The sequence below is a fragment of the Silene latifolia genome, chromosome 7 (genome assembly GCF_048544455.1).
Source record: "Silene latifolia isolate original U9 population chromosome 7, ASM4854445v1, whole genome shotgun sequence".
NCBI classification, from domain to species: domain Eukaryota; kingdom Viridiplantae; phylum Streptophyta; class Magnoliopsida; order Caryophyllales; family Caryophyllaceae; genus Silene; species Silene latifolia.
This window is the reverse complement of record NC_133532.1, coordinates 23,768,229-23,785,484: the sequence shown is the minus strand read 5'-3', so window position 1 is coordinate 23,785,484 and position 17,256 is coordinate 23,768,229. Positions and strand designations below refer to the sequence as shown.

General features: G+C 37.4%; 2 protein-coding genes across 5 annotated transcripts; both read left to right on the top strand.

Moving 5' to 3' along the window:
- The first annotated feature begins 646 nt into the window (after window positions 1-646).
- Window positions 647-5,790, top strand: LOC141591957 (protein FLX-like 1). Of its 4 annotated transcripts, none has more exons than XR_012521007.1 (6): window positions 647-814; window positions 1,413-2,056; window positions 2,143-2,306; window positions 3,626-3,711; window positions 3,798-3,971; window positions 5,509-5,790. XR_012521007.1 is itself a non-coding variant. In XM_074412480.1 (6 exons), exons 2-5 carry the CDS (start codon window positions 1,446-1,448, stop codon window positions 3,888-3,890), a joined length of 954 nt encoding a protein of 317 aa, XP_074268581.1. In that variant the 5' UTR covers window positions 681-814; window positions 1,413-1,445; the 3' UTR covers window positions 3,891-3,906; window positions 5,509-5,790. The 4 variants fall into 4 exon arrangements, 1 of the variants encoding a protein (XP_074268581.1); XR_012521008.1 differs by having other exon boundaries at window positions 1,395-2,056; XR_012521009.1 differs by having other exon boundaries at window positions 681-814; window positions 3,629-3,711.
- Window positions 5,791-6,576: 786 nt separating this feature from the next.
- On the top strand, window positions 6,577-15,284 carry LOC141591956 (poly [ADP-ribose] polymerase 2-like). The gene is made up of 18 exons (XM_074412479.1): window positions 6,577-6,765; window positions 6,854-7,145; window positions 8,192-8,343; window positions 8,468-8,549; window positions 8,970-9,196; window positions 9,474-9,603; window positions 9,908-9,963; window positions 10,471-10,544; window positions 10,691-10,737; window positions 11,177-11,226; window positions 11,388-11,450; window positions 11,648-11,728; window positions 12,398-12,508; window positions 12,754-12,829; window positions 12,922-13,064; window positions 13,964-14,037; window positions 14,541-14,646; window positions 14,910-15,284. Exons 1-18 carry the CDS (start codon window positions 6,670-6,672, stop codon window positions 15,000-15,002), a joined length of 1,953 nt encoding a protein of 650 aa, XP_074268580.1. The 5' UTR covers window positions 6,577-6,669; the 3' UTR covers window positions 15,003-15,284.
- The last annotated feature ends 1,972 nt before the right edge of the window (window positions 15,285-17,256 follow it).

The window sequence follows — 17,256 nt, the reverse complement described above, 5'->3', positions numbered from 1 at the left end:
CATGGACACGCGTCGGACACGTGCCCAAATAAAAGATGAAAGTTAGACACGGCTTTACAGGTGTCCGTCACGTTTTGACGTGTGTCCGACGAGTGTCGTGTCTGACACGGGAACACCGATTATGAGGAGTGTCCGTGCAACCTAGTGCACGAGTTCAAAAACTAGTTACTCCCTCCAAGTTTGATCAATCTTCCCTATTTCTTTTTTGAGCTTATTTTCTTATCTTCCCCTTTACTTTTTTGATTATCTTTTATTCATTCTTTATTCATCATCTCTCCTAAAAAGTCAACAATTTCCCCCTACTTTGTCCTACTTTATTCATTTTTTATTCATTATTCATTCATTATTATTTTCTCTCTCAACAACTCATACTACTTTATCCATTTTTTTATTATTTTCCTTATTTTTGGTGCAAAAAGCAAAGGGGAAGATTGATCAAATTTGGAGGGAGTATATGATTAAGGAGGATGAAAGTCCTTTACCATTATAAAAAATGCCTATACTTACCCGTTATAATTATTGACCCGAATAACTCGTAACTCAGTAAGTTATTCACCTTCTGTCAAAAAAAAAAACTCTGAACCCAACTCGACCGGGTACCCATACAACCCGTATCAAAATGATTTGTTCCATCATAATCCGACTCATAATTGACCCGAGTGATGCGATTGACATCTTAGTCACACAAGTCACAAAGTCAGGTCATGTGAGAGTTATGATTAACTCCTTCCCTATACAACAAACAGATCCAAATCCCTGAAATCGACAAACCCTAATTTCCAAACAACCCAGTTCAAATCGTCTTTCAATCAAGGTAATATCGTCTCTCTCTCTCTCTCATTCGTATAATCCTTTTTATTTTTTATTTTTTATTTTTGTAGTTGTTTAATTTTCAATTAAAGTTGATTTGGGTTTGTATAATTGTAAATCTTTATTTTAATGTTCGAATAAAGTTGGTTGGAGTATTTGTTTTCAAGGGTAGCCTGTTGATTAAAGTTGGATTGATTGATTTATAATGTGTGAAGTAAACTAATAAAGCTTGTCAATCAAATTTGTTTAATTATAATTATTCAAATTGAATTACGTATCATTTGCTAAATTGTGATGTTATAATGTAAGTAGTAAGAAATTTTAATTTAGATAATCTGTGATGATACTGATAATTTGTATGGATAGGAAAATAAGGGCATGATTTCCCATGTATGGTGTTGTTTAGATAATGGGTTGGGGAAAATCGAAGGGATCCTAGTTTCCTCCTGTTTTCGAACTCGAGAAGGATTCGGATCGACTATGATATTGCTCAATTCCCGTCCCCTTCCGTCGTTTTTTTTTGTATCAAAAGAATGGCTTGGCTTGGCTTGACTTGGGTTCTAATTTACATGATTAGTCATCAGGGTATCTTTATTTCTCAGGCTATTTAGTTAACTTTAAGAACAGTAGAAATAATGGCGGGAAGGAATCGTGGTCCGCCTTTGCCAATGAACAACATGTCCCATGGTCGGCTACCTCCAATGGGTATGGAACCTCCATTTGGCAGAAGCATGGGGGGTCCGAGGCCTCCTCACCCTGCACTTCTTGATGAAATGCGTGAAACACAATTCGGGATGGGTGGCCCTAGATCACTTCCTCCTCATCCAGCTATCCTTGAGGATCGTCTAGGGCTCCAACTTGAAGAAATTCAGGGTTTGCTGGTCGATAACCAAAGAGTGGCCGCTACCCATGTTGCGCTGAAGCAGGAGTTGGAAGCTGCTCATCATGAGTTGCAACGGATGAACCATTTTGTAAGTTCCTTCCACATGGAGAAGGATATGCAGATGAGAGAGATTTGTGATAAAGCTGCCAAGATGGAGATGGATCTTCGTTCAGTCGATGCAATGAGGGCTGATTTTATGCGGGTTCAAGCTGACATTAAGGAGCTCACGGTTGCTAGGCAAGAGCTCATGGCCCAGCTCCAAGTAATGAATTCGGATGCTGCTCGGGCTTCTGCTGATGCCCAACAAGTCCCTGCTTTGAAAGCTGAAATCGAGCACATGAGACAAGAAGTTGAGCGAGCAAAGTATGTGAAGAGCCTTTATGTGGTTTTTAGCACCCTAGTGGCTGGTCTTGTATGCTAATATTTCAATGTTTACTTTTGGCATGCAGGGCAGCAATTGAATATGAGAAGAAAGTCTATGCAGATAGCTATGAACAAGGACAAAGTATGCAAAGCAATTTGGTCTCCATGGCTAGAGAACTAGAAAAGCTTCGAGCAGAGATTGCTAATGCAGAGAAGAGAGCTCGTGCTGCGGCTGCGGTTGGCAATGCTGGTAGGTTGTGTGTTGGTTATTACCCGTAAGCTTTCCATTGTTTCTTTCTTATGTTTTCGAAGGATACCTCAAACGTACTTGGGGCTTAAGCCTCACTAAGTGATACGAAAACGGAAGTCACTTTAATTTTAAGGGTAGTTTTATGTGAACTTTTATTGTAACCAAGGTAGCAAGGGTTGGATTTTATTTGATTGAAATTAGCGAGACACACGAGAAAAACGTGACCTTGAGGGTCACGGTTTTATCACACGAACACATGAGGTTATTTGCTGGACGTTGACAAAATCCCACCATAACTTATAGCCTGAAAGTATGGGGTCATCAAATTTGGAATACAAACTGCAACGTTAACACCTGCATGTATATCTTGACTTAACCTATTGGACCTATAACATTTCTGGCAAACTATTACTCCGTATATACAACAACATTATCGTTGTGTCTCCAAATTGCGGTGTAAGGGGGATGTAGCAGCTTTACCAACACGGAGATGCAGTTTCCAAGTGAAACAAAATGAAGTTGGATTAAATTGTCTATAATCAGTTCGATGATTTTGAAACCAGAACTTAACTTGCCGAGGATGAAAACTGAGTTGCTTACTAAGTTGTCTTTGCTTTTCATCTGGATGGGGGACTCTTTAAACAACCTGCATTGTACTGTTTATTAGGAATATTAGCACATGCATCATTTTCTAAGAGATTGAAGTGGTAATTGTGTCATTGTGTCAACTGATCGTAGTAGGCACTTAAAGATTTGGTAAGTAGCAGTAGCACTAGTAGTAATTATCATGCTATAGCTTTCATTATGGCCAAATTATCAAATTGGCAACAAAAACTTCCGGACAAGTGACAAATTGAAACCCTTAACAAAAAAAACCCTAGGTGACGGTGTGATGCCTTCCAAAAATTACTACGGGCGACAAGTTAGAATATAGAAATATGGCTGTATAAAGTTGGCTTCGGAGCCTCATATTACTTTCATACATATTAGTCCTCTTCAAAATCTAAAAGGGGAACTGATGTGCAATATATTTGAAAATACGTTTTTTTTTTCTTGCAAAAATGGTGCACCCCTTGGGCATGAGGTGTGAACTTCTGCTTTGCGCCTGATGCCTCATAGCCAAGAGCTCTGTTCACGTGAGCGTGCCTCGAAAACCATGGCTTTCCTTTTGCTGCTTTGTGGTCTTCAAACCATTCTAGTTTTCTGCCTCTTCTCCCACCAAACCAGCGCTGGAATCAAAGCTTGTTTTATAGGTGTTCACATTCAGATAATAGTTTTAATCCATAATACTAACATCCCTTTCTATAAATTCTTTTCAGCAGCTGCAGGTTACAATGCAAATTACGGCATCCCTGAAGCTGGATATACTCCAAATGCATACCCTGCTGCTTATGGGGTGAATCCAGTGAGTTGTCATTCATTGCTCTCTGGAAATGTTTTGAAATGGCAATTTTAGTGTTCCGTTCTAATACATCACCCTTTGATTCTCAGCCACAGGCTGGTGTCGAGAATTATCCTCAATATGTTCCTGGACCTAGTAACTGGGGTGCATATAACATTCAGCATGGTCAAGGGCATAGATGAACTATTGAAGTGGCAGGCAAGTACCTGATGATGAGGATTCATGTGCATGCTTGACTTCTTGTGTCCTCATTTCACAACCTGGTATATATCTTCTGTAGCAATTTTGATGGAATTTTTTTTGTCAAGATCTTTGGTAGCTTAGTTTATAATGCTGCGCAACTTGGCTGCACTTAATGCAAAGGCTCGGTCGAGCACTAGCCAGAAGGCCTCATGCGCCATTAGTGTGTCTTGTAGATAAAGCATAGCTAGTGAAACTCACTATTATGCAAGTTCCATATTTTTTTTTCTTTGAGTCCTTTACTATGCTCATGTGTTTTGCACGTTATTCCTAACTTTTAAAATTTGGCATGCTAGCCCTCTATAATCTATATAATCCTATTAAGTTATTGCTGCACCGTAAATATATTTTTAAAATATAAATTTGTTTGCAAAAATAGGGCCCTATTTGTCCATCAGGCGTGAGCCTTTGTCTCATCGCATTTTGAATCTAGGCTTGGTAGCATTATGTAGAAAAGTCTTTTGTAAAGCGGTTTACGATATTTTACACTAAGATATTGTTAAATCATCTACTCCGTATTAAAGACTCCTATATATTATAATTATTATCTATTTAAATATTTATCTTTTTATTGGGGTATCTAGGTCGAATAACATGTTGCTTTACAAATATACTTGGGTAAACACTCCCCACCCTACATAAGTATTTTGTGCATTTTGCGGACTGTAGTTGAATTGAGTTAGTCTCATACTCCCTCCATCCCATTTTTATAGCCCCCTTTCTATATTAAGAGGATTAAGGAAAAATGTTGAACTACATGCTTTACCCCTCGAATAAAGGAGTGTTGAAACAATAATATTGTGGTGAAGGTGGTAGTTGATTACTTAGGAGCAATATTGGATAATCAAATTTCTTAATTAAGGAGTACTAATTAGAAAAGGGGACAATGATTTAGAAATAAATTTTGAAGTGAGAAGGGATAATAAAATTGGGATGGAAGGAGTATTATACTCCCCCCCATTTGTTTTTGGCACAAAGACCAAGGAAAGGGGAGGGGACCATTTACGGTTGTTGTTAGTGGATGACAAGTGGATATAATTGATCAAATTACCCATAAAAAAAACCTACCTAATATAGACAGGTAAACAAATCAACGAGAAACCCTAAAATGGAATAGGTAAACAAATGACCGGGACGGAGGGAGTATTAATTAGAGGCCGTTTTATACTTGACCATTTGTGTTACCAATACTCATTTGCTTATGTCAGTCATGTCCTTGGAAGTTTATGTGGTCTTTGTCTTAGTGACAGAAGACCATTCTCTATTTCTCTACACTGCAGTTATCAACTTATGATAAGCTATTATTGTCTTTCACCAGATATTGGTCTATATTTGATCTTAGATCGGAATATCCGTCTTAAACTTAAAATAGGTCAAATAGCATAGATAACACAAAAGCAGAATGCCTAGATATTAACAAAAAACTCGTTTCTTATCTATGCAAGTGATATGCTATTTGACCCGTTTTAATCAAAAGGCGGATATATTCGTTTTAAGAGAGACTAATTGTTGGTTGAGTCCTTGAAGTCTTATACATGATCCTTGGTTTGTTTCCTGCAGACAAAGAGATCAATAGCTGTTGCTGCTCCTATGGCTCACTAATCGTCATTGAGGCTCCATATGATACAAACAAATTAGGCAATTTGTTAAAGACTGGAAACACTGGGCACTAAACTACATAGGCTGTGTTTTATATTCTCTCTTGGTCTCCTGATTGTATTTATTTACATAAATGTGTAAGTCAGCTGGCCATCATTTAAGTTTTTTCCTACCAAGGATCATTTTTCGTTGGGAACTTTATTGGCCATGTTTGGTAAGCAAATCAAAATCTCATATTCGTCACAAGCTTGTTACGGATACCATTTCCTCTCACAAAATACCATGAGAGGTGAGGGGGGAAGCACATGGGGGATGCCTCACCTTGTCCCATCTCCCTTTTTGTGAGAGGTCTTCAGAACCCGTCACAAGCAAGGCGCTTTGGGTAAACAATCTATTGAAGTTAGTAGATTCCAGTTTAAATGGTAGATTGTAATCCCATCACAAGCAAGACGCTTTGGGTAAACAATCTATTGAAGTTAGTAGATTCCAGTTTAAATGGTAGATTGACAAATTAATCTACTAATTTCATGTGTTTGGTAAACAATACGGTATGTTGCTGATAGCAATATTGTAATATATTCAATTTATGCATAAAAATAATATAATTGTCATATAATCTAAACAATTTTCTTAGTTATGTCAATTTAACTTGATGGTTAAAGAATTTGCTAATTGTGTATTGCCAAGGGTCAATGAGTAAAAGAATTTCTCGTATAACTTAATAGTCAAACATGCTACTAAAATTTACAGTACTAATCATATTTTGTTAACGCTCTCTTAATTTGCTTCTATCGGTTTGGCAAACTTGGAAACGTATCAGAGAGTCACAGTTAACCATTGATCTCTCTTAAAATGGTTATATCTATCTTTTTCTTTTTTCTTCTTTTGTTTTACTTATTTCATTTGATCGGACTAAAATTAAAACAGATATGCTCGTCTTGAAGGACGCACAATCGAGTAACTACGGCATCAAAACAAACAACTCAAACGTGCGTAGCACAAAACACCCACTTACTTACCTCTTTCTTCCTTCTCTTGCAAGCTTTTCTCCGTTTATTTAAAATCTTTTTAATTTAATTATTTCCCTCCCAAACCAAACAACATTCTCTCTCTTCCACAAAAATGGCGACGACTAGTACCAACACCATGAAAGTCGACGAACTTCGTACCGAGCTCTCCAAACGCGGCCTCAGCACTGCCGGCATTAAACCTACCTTGGTACCTTCCTTCTCCACTCTCCATTTCTCTCTCTTCATTTCACTGATCGTTTATCTCGTTTCATCCAGCGGTTGTCGTTTTATTTCAGGTGAAGCGTCTTGATTCCGCGCTTCGAAAAGAGGCCAAACAATCGGCGAATGACACCGCGGCGGAGGCTGCGGCGGTGATTGCGGCGGAGGACACGGCGACGGCGGTGGTGGTAGGGGAGAAGAGGGAGAGAGAAAGTGAGGAGTGTGACGGAGGAATTGAGGAAAGAGAGAGGTATCAAAAGATGAGTGTTATACAGTTGCGGAAAGAAGCGTCGAATCGAGGCGTTTCGACTAGTGGCACTAAGAAGGAGCTTGTTGAGAGGCTTTGTACTGCTGTTGACACTGTTGATGGTATGAATTTGTTTGCTATTTGAATAATTTGCTAATGTTTAGTTTTGTTGTGTTTGCTTTGTGTTGTGATTTATTGGTTTGATTGTAGCTTAGTTTTGGAGTGAGATATAACAATGGTGAAATGTTATGGCAAGTTGTAGGTTAACAATGTTAGTTTCAACTAAAAGGTCAAGTTAAGGGCGTGTTTGGACTGAGGAATTTGTGTTGTTTTGGTTGATTAAGTGAGGTAGGGCGGAAATTGAGTGATTCATTTTTCTTGATGTAAGATAAATTAAAATCCGTCCAATAAAGAATGGTTTTGCGAGGAAAATAGCATGTCGCCGTCCCCTCCCCAGCTTTTATCGAAGCCAACTGTGAAGGGAAATTTGAATTAGTTACTGAAATGGTTTAAGCAAAGGGAGTAACAATGGTGAAATGTTATAGTATTAGTGTATTACTCCTTGCGTATTGGATTGTTAGAATGTTAGTCGCTTATGGCAATGTGAGTTTCAAGTATATGGGCAAGTGAAGGCCGTGTTTGGAAGGAGTAATTTGAAGGGAAAAGGAGAGAATGAACAGAAAAAGGAGGGATTTTTTTGTTATTGTTTCGTAAGTTCTGTAAGACGTAAATTGAGGGGTCCATTATCCTTTGTGCAGACGTTGGGAGGTTTTGGAAGGAAATTGACGGTGTCCCCTCTTGTCCTTGAACTTCTATTTAACAAGTTTTGAGGGAATTGTAACTAGTTAGTGACTGATTTTCAATAGGTTATCTGATGTTGATGATCATAGTGATGGAGCTCTATGACCAAGTACGCGAGCACCTGTTTACCTTCTGTGATAGGAGCTTTTCAACAAATAATATTGTCAGCATGAGACACTCACTTAGGCAAACTTATCATACTAGGAACATTTCAACAGGTTTCCGAAATATAGGTGGTAGGAAATGATGTCCATTGTACCACATATTAGAATTGTCACTTAGAGTAACACAACGGAAATGTGGCATACATATGTTTGTTGCATTTGATGTTCAATGAGTAAGTACTTCCATGTTGGTGTGTGCTAAGATAATGGAGAAGCAGCAGATGGAAAGCAAGCGGACAAGGTAGTGGAAGAGGTTAAGAAGGAGAAAGTGGTGACAGCCACAAAGAAAGGTTCAGCGGTGTTGGATCAATGGCTTCCTGACAATATAAAACACCACTACCATGTTTTAGAAGTGGTATCTCTCAATTTATAGCCCTCTTAATTTTGTTTTTTTAATAATGTCATACTCGTCATTTTAAAAAATCACTACCATGTTTTAGAAGTGGTAGTTCTAACAGCTATCTCTTTTGAGGGTATAGGGAGATGAAATATATGATGCGATGTTGAACCAGACAAATGTAGGGGACAACAACAACAAGTTCTATGTGATTCAAGCTCTTGGTATGTGTATTCCTTTCTGTATTTTTATTATGAGATCGGTGGGAGGTATTGTTATCTTGATTTAGTCACTTAAAACTCCTTTATTTTACATGAGCACATTGGCATAAAAAGCGAATATAGTAGAGGGTAATGGTTGGGGCCTGGGGGAACTAAAAGGCAAAATGCATAGTCAATAATCATGCTTCGGCTGCCTCCAAATGAAGCAACGTAGCAACTGAATCAGGTGACACCGGAACAGTATGTGGCGGATTTAGCTATGTCATTCTTGGTACTTTTAAAGTTTTAAGTTATCTTAATGTCATTCACAAATGATAAATGTTTTAACGGGTTTAACCTATAAATACACTTTTTTCTTACCGCTGATGCCTGATGCTTAAAGTTCTTTTACTTACCCTTCACTTGCTTTCTCACAATGAGCAGAAGCTGATGGTGGTGGCTTATACATGGTATATACCAGATGGGGGAGAGTAGGTGTAAAGGGCCAAGATAAGTTATTTGGGCCATATTCTTGTCAATCTTCTGCTACTGAAGAGTTTAAGCAGAAGTTTCTGGCCAAGACGAAAAATGATTGGTCCGATAGAAAAGATTTTGTTTCCTATCCTAAGGCTTACACTTGGTTGGAAATGGACTACAGTGAAAAGGATCAGGTATATTCAACAGCTAGATACATAGGTATTAGTTTTCTTCAAGAGTATTATTTTTATTTGTACCTCGTTTTAGTTAAAATCTTATTTTAAACTATAAAACTTGCTTCTACCGGTATTACTAAAATGCTTTGATTTTGTTGATAAGTAATTGAAAAGAGTAGTTCTTTGTAGTCACAGACTCACAGCACTCCTTAGATGTATATTATCTCAAGACTAGTGATGGTTAGTTTTAAAATGTTTTATGATTTTGCATTTTAACTTTTGTGATCACTTTTAGGACCAGGCAAAGCCCTCCGCTTCTTGCACAGAAGTTCAACCTACGGAAACCAAACTTGAGTCACGCATTGCAAAATTCATCTCCCTTATCTGCAACATTGGCATGATGAAGCAGCAAATGATGGAAATTGGTCAGTATCTTTTTGGAGATTTTTCTTTTGTGCTATTTCCGCTGTAAGTTTGAAACAAAGTACTATAACATCCATACATTGTGTAGTTTCTAAGATTATGTAGATGTGAATGTCGGTGTTCCTTTCTCATGTTTGTATGGGCGGATGTTGACTGGCTCTTTCTATGCGTATATTATTATTTGATATTGTTTTGACAGACGATGTAGGGATGACAAATTTTATGACATATACCGCCATATGAGACTTTTTTTTGTTTTTCTCAGCCCTTTTTAAATACTATCTGTTTTGCAATTTTTGTATTCAGGTTACAATGCGGAAAAGTTACCTCTTGGAAAGTTAAGCAAGTCAACAATTTTGAAGGTACATATATAATTTTCTCTTGTTATTAGGGCACGCTAACCTGTGATTGGGGTGCCTCAAGGATTTGGAGTAGCTGTCTGGCATCTACAGGGTTCTCCATATCGGGCGGGGATTCAAATTCCTTTGTTGACTAATTCATAGGACATTATCATAAATTAAAGAAATACTCCTTATACATCTTAGGTGAATGCAGGATGAACTTAGGTAGAATCTTAAGGTTGCATGAAGTGAAGTCTATTCTTCATTATAGGAGTGTATGGCAGATAACCCTAAGCAGAAGAGAAAGACATTCATTATAATGCTCCTTATTTATATTTTAGTCTTTAAAAGCTTTTGAGTTGACTATTGGTCTTGAATACTTGAATCGATAGTCTTATGGGTTTAGCATGTTGCTAATCAATTGCCTCATTTGATATGAAACACAATCCTGTTACAAAATATTCTCTGCATACTGTTTTCTGTCACATCCTTGATGTGTGGTGGCTCATCATTTTTCTCTTTATGTAGGGTTATGGCGTCTTAAAGCAGATTGCTGATGTCATGGGGCAATCCAACCGAAAACTACTTGAACAACTAAGTGGGTGCGTATTTACTGTTCTTTAGTATTTTACCTCTGGTGCCTGTTACATATGCTTTCCGCAGGTTTCTAATATTTCTCTCTTTTTATACTTCTGTCAAATGCAACCTTTCACGAGCTTCTAATTATTTAAAATGCTTTTCATTGCAGGGAGTTCTATACAGTTATTCCTCATGATTTTGGGTTTAAAAAGATGCGTAAGTTGTTTTCTTATGGAGCACAATGGTTCTAAATATTTAGCATTTGATGTCATGGTCTTTTGCGTTTTCCAATGGAGCTAAAGACTCAATATTGTTTAGCTTTGTAATTTGATGGAACAATTCTGACGGGCACACTATAATTCTCGCACTTCTTATATTGTGAAGTAACGTTTTGTCGACGCCATTCTGAATGCAATTTCATTATGGGGCATACTTAAACACTCTCTTTATATTTTGAACATGCGGGCAAGGTTGAGTATATCCGACCCTTCGTTGTCTGCAATAACCAGCTTAGCATTTGGTTGTAACATTGCTAATTTCATTGTCTTGCTCTCCATTTTTTAATGTTTCGTGGATTTTTATCAATTAGTGGCCATGTCGCCCGTAGAGTGTAGGTATGGATAAGTTCCCATCTAACATATGCAATTGCTTGCAGGTGAATTTGTCATTGACACGCCTCAGAAACTAAAAGCCAAGCTGGAAATGGTAACTTTTTAAAGTTCTGATTAACTTATGTTTTTACTTATTGCCTTGGGGATTTGGTTGCAGAAAAGTTTATTATTGAAGTAATGAAATTACTAGTTTTCGATATGAAATCTTTTTTTTTCCTTTTGTCATTAAGTAACTCAGTTGCTTTTCTTTTAAAGGTTGAGGCTCTTGGTCAAATTGAACTTGCAACAAAATTGTTGAGTGAAGGTGTCGGAATGCAGGTATGTTCGTGTCCTATATCTTTTACACTAGTGGTATTTGCTGCTTTTATACATAGATGTCCTTTGTCATTGCCATTCTCTTATGCATATTTTCTTTCTATAATATTACTCCTTGTTTCTCTATAATAGAAAAAGACTGTTTCACTTACCTCTAAATAAGAATATCGTAATAATAATATGCTCTATTATATTTGCAGGACGATCCATTATATGCTCAATATGAAAGACTCAATTGTGAACTGGTACCAGTAGACAATGGCTCAGAAGAGTTTTCCATGGTAAGCCATCATCAATATTTCTTTGATGCTCATAATATTCCCTGAATTTGATGACATTTCCTTTATAAATTTGGATGTATTGGTGTTGCTGAGACAACAATTAGAATTATATATGGATGATTTCCAGCAACAATTTCTATCATCAGCTGAGCTGTTAGTTTCTACCCGTGCAACGCAAAGTCGGAAAAAGTGATTATTGGTGTCTATGACATTATGACTGGTGTTCTTCTCAAAACATGCATCTTGATTGTAAATGTGCAACAACCCTCGACCTCGTAAAAAGTTTCTCATCTTTCCATATTGGTTTGTTCCAATGTAACCTACTCATTAGGTTAAAACATTTAACAGTTTTCATATTAACCTCAATAAAAAAGAAACAAGTTGGGAGATTTCAATGAGAAAACAACATTTCTACCTAGTACAGGACATTTTGAATGTTCTCCATCGCTATCTTAAAATGAGCCACGATAAAAAAGAACTATATTTTTTTTGGACGGAGGTAAGTATGTTTGTGCTCCAATGATCCTGCCTATATTGATGGCTGCTACAATGTTTCCGAGGTATTAGGCTACCAGCAACGATGTTACTTAGCAGTTAAAAGATCGTGGGTTTGAAAAATTGCTAGCTAGTGAGTAATAAGTTTTCTGTTTTTTTTTTTTTTCTTTTCAGATTGACATGTATATGAAGAATACACACGCTAAAACACATTCTGGCTATACAGTAGAAATTGTTCAAGTGTTTAAGGTGTCAAGAGAAGCCGAACACGAACGCTTTAAACCGGTAAGCTGTTCTATTATTGGTGTCCATATGCGGTTTTATAATATATGACCCAAACACAACGACTTCTATGAGATGTCTTCATAGTGACATGTGATACTAACCCATGAACTCCACAAGTAAACGGGGAATGCATGAAGATTTGGTTTGTGTCCCACATATGACTGATGTGAGACCGTCTTACACAAGACTCACTGAAGTTTTATCTTTTCCTTCACTCTGATCTGTTTCTTTACTATTTACCCCAGTTTGTTAGTACCAAAAATAGAATGCTCCTGTGGCATGGCTCTCGTTTGACCAACTGGACTGGGATTTTGTCTCAAGGTAAACAACTAGCTAATGTAATAGGTGGAAAACTATGTACTCTTGTGTTCTTCAGAGTTGATTCTATAAATAATTCTTGCATCTATATTCAGGGTTACGTATTGCGCCACCAGAAGCACCCGTAACAGGGTATATGTTTGGGAAAGGAGTTTATTTTGCGGACATGTTCTCTAAGAGTGCAAACTACTGCTGCTCAAGTTCCACTTCTCCGTCTGGTGTGCTCCTGTTGTGTGAGGTAGATTATGCTTATTATGTTTAAATCCTTTTCTATGGTCTACAGATAGTAGCTTGGGTAGATATGCCTATTACATTTTTTTTTTTAAGTTGAATTAATCTTGGTATTTCGGACCGTTTGGAATACTCTAGAGTTCATTTCACTTGAAACAGTTTTCATACCTTGCTAATACCCTAATCTCCTGAATCTGGTTTTGCCTAGATAAATTTCATAAACTCAATATTAGTTCCTATGCCCTTGGTGTTAAATCTTGGCTGGGACGCAGGCACACAGCATATGACCTAAGTTGTGAACATTGGCACGACCATATTTTGAGGCTGTATTGGCCGCATTTATGTCACAATGGAATGAGATCAAGGCCAAAACTGAGATTTAATACCGTGCCTCTGCCTTAAGCTTTGTTTGAACTTTGAATGGAAGGAATTAGAGGGAAAAGGGAGGGCATGGGATAGAGAGGGGCAATATATCTTGTTTGGTTAGCAAGTGTGTTTGGAGGTACATTGAGGGGAGAGACATATCCAATTCCTTCATATCCTTCACGCCTTTCTTCTAACAAAGCCTTTTTAAGCCTAATCAAAAAAATTCCAACGTAGGATTTGGAAGGAAAATGGCATTGGTCCATTCCTCCTCCCCTCTCTTTCTCTTGGTTTTTCAATCCAAACCAAGGGTTAACTAGCCAATTTGATTTACTTTAAAAGCATGCCCCCTAAACTACCTTTTGTAGTGTTTTTCAGATGACATGTTTCGTTTTAGCATATACTTCTTAATAGGAATAATTATAATAGTTGGGCCTCAACCATCACCTTAAGGTTTTGGTTGAGATGGTTCATCTAGCACTTCTAAGTGTAGTTCCTAATAAATCTTGTGGACTGATGAAACTGTTCTGCATGCTTTGTCAGGTTGCGTTAGGCGAGATGGAAGAACTCCAATATGCAAATTATGATGCAGATAAGCTGCCGCCTGGAAAGTTAAGGTGCGACTGTTTCTACTGTCTGTAATAATGTGCTGTGTGATGTTCAATTTGATTAGCAGGCATATGGAAACTAGTGGGACTGTGAGAACCCGTGTATTGTAACTCTGCAGTGCCGTAGGCCCTTCTGGATATGTAAAACAAAAGAGAGCGTACACACATTGGAATTATCTATCCTTAAGATTCTATTATCTACCTGTTTCCCTTGTTGCATTTAGTACCAAAGTTCAGGAAGTGATTATTTACGAAAGCACATCAAAGCTCTAAAACCAAAGTTGTTTCTTGACTAACTATTGTTCTCACTTTTGGCATTATCATACATGCTACTCAAACTTGGTTGCAAGTGTCAAGTTCGGATGAGTATCTTTTTCTTTTGAAAATTTCCGTGTTTTGGCCTGAAATGAAATGTTTTAGTGTCATGCGCCTATGGTGTTGTTAGTAGGTCCTTGTCCGGAATATTATGCAACCTAACTATTCTCAATCTTGTTAACAATTATATGCATCAGTACAAAGGGAGTTGGCGGCACTGCACCAGATCTCTCTAAATCCAAGGTCCTTGATGACGGTGTTGTCGTTCCTTTGGGGAATCCAGTTCAGTCGAAAAATGGGAAGGTTAGTGTGTCCCTTGTAAGGTGGTTTTACACTCAAAATTGCAAAACCAAATGTTAATTACACGAAGATCCCTATAAATTATTTTTCAGCAACAACTGAGTTCCTTGATGACGAATTTTGTAAATAACGTGCAGTTTTATTGCACGTCAAATGCTTGTATTTTGCGTACACTAAACTTCATTGCAGATAACGAATTTTGTCGTCTTATACAACAATTTGCTGTCAAATGCTTGCCTCTTACAATGTGTATGTTCTGCTTTCAGGGTGGTCTACTGTACAATGAGTACATAGTTTACAATGTGGATCAGATAAGGATGCGGTACGTTCTTCAAGTAGATTTCAAGTATAAGTGGTAGTTCATGATGTAGATCAGATATCATATGGAGCTCCATTCAAGGTATTGTTGATGGCAAAGGAGCTTTCATGAGATTTACTCTCATGCTAACTGCTGTAAAAAGATGGAGCATTTTGTTGTACTGAAAAACTTCCATGTCTAGTGAAGTTCTTGTTTGTGTAGTAAGTAGTAACTGCATCGGTACATAATTTTTACCATGTTCGTCCTAAAATATCTCCAAATTTTCCAAGTGTAATGGACGGCACAAGATCATTAATAAAAGGGTAAATTGATAACTTATACCTTATATAAAGTCACTTTTTCAAATTTTATACCTAAGATCCTCATTTTTTACTTACTCAATACCAAATCTTACAAATTCCCCATTTTGCCTTTACTAATTTATCCATCACCATCTTTTGCTCTTACTAATTACATATCCCTACCACATTAACCCATTAAAGATCTACATTAACCACATAAACCCCATTACCATACCACAACTCACCTCTTCCCCGGCCGGTACCACCACCGGCTGCCACCACAAGTGCCACATCGGCATCGCTGCCCGTATGACCTACCCTCGGCGTAGTCCCTCGCCATCCCCATCGAATCCCCAAAAAATGACCATCATCCCCTTATCCAAGATAACCCTCCCATATACTTAAATACACCAGATCCGATATTTGTAAGGGTGGGGGAGGGGTTTCGGTGGTGGGGTAGTGCGTGATAGGGTAGATAATGGTGCTAAGAGCTTTGGGTTGTTGAGTTTTTGGCGAGCTCAAAAGGTAACGCGTGGATGGGGCGGGAAGGTGTTGTGATGGGTGATGTGACAGCGGTGGGGTAACGTGGGGGTTGTGGGTTTGGGGTTGTTTTGTAGGTGAGGGTGGTGCTGATTGTTGGTTTAAGTTCGTGGTATAGATGGATGTTGTGGGTTTGGGTTTTGACAGGTTGTGGGTGTTTAACGGATGGCACTGAGAACACTCGTCGGCGGGAGGACATTTATGATGGTAGTCTGAAATCGGTGGTGGTGTCAGCGGGGGAGGATGTCGGTCGTGGTGATGGCGGTGGGGGCGGGGTGTGCTATGGATGAGAGAGATTAGGGGTTAATATTTGGGAGGTGTGGGTTAATAATTAATAAGGGCAAAACCGTCAATTTATGTCATTATCTGAGATTTGGTATATAGTTAGGAAAAAAATAGGATTTTAGGTATAAGTTTTAAAAGAAAATTATCTAAGGTATAAAATTCAAAAATGTGTGTTATCTTAGGTATAAGATATCAATTTACCCTTAATAAAATACAAAGAGGGCAAATTTGGACCTTAAAGTATTGTACAGGGGAATTTTAACTCAATATTTAGGTTACGATCTCTTAACTAACTAATGTGAAACTTCTCTTTGGAATTGCATTCAATTCAAATTTTGTATAGCTAAGCTAGAGTTGGACATTGGACCGGGCTGTGCCTAGTAACTTTGACTCGAGATTGGTCCATGTGAGGTAGCGGGTCAGGCTAGGCCAGACCCTGTTATCTGAAGCTTGGCACAAGACAATTAGACAAGCCCTTAAGGAGGCGGGCTTGATGCAATTCTTATATCCTACACCCATGTGTAGGATACTCTATACTCCCTCCCACTCCCCCACTCCTCACTCATCCTCAACTTCTTCCTTTTTTTTTTCTTTTTTTTTTTTAAAAAAAAAACAAAAATTTAACTTCCAATTATAAGAAGTAGTCACCACTATCATATTCAATTTAAGTGTTTTGTGTTTGTAATAATGCATTCATGATATGACACTATCATATTCACTTTAATTTTAGTGAATATGACAATGTTGTATAATGAATATGCGCTTTATAGTGTGATATTCACAATATAACACTATTATATTCACTTTTAGTTTAGTGAATATACGACAAAACAGAGTCGATGATTCATCTCATGCTCATCGTTATATTCACTTTTAGTTTAGTGAATATGGTTTTATAGTTTAGTGAATATGACTCTATTTGTTCAAATATATTGAACAATGACGATCTTGAACGTTTTATTCCATATCAAAACCGCATAATACAAAATAATTTAAAGGAATAAAAATAATTATGTGATATGATATGAATATGTCAGTTACGTGATGTGAATATATGAGAAAAATTAAAATAAATAACAAAATATATCAAATATGATCTCTATTCGTAGAGAAATAAAAATTATGAATAATGATATATTTTTTATAATTTTATAATTTATTAAATTTAATAACTATTTATTATAAGAA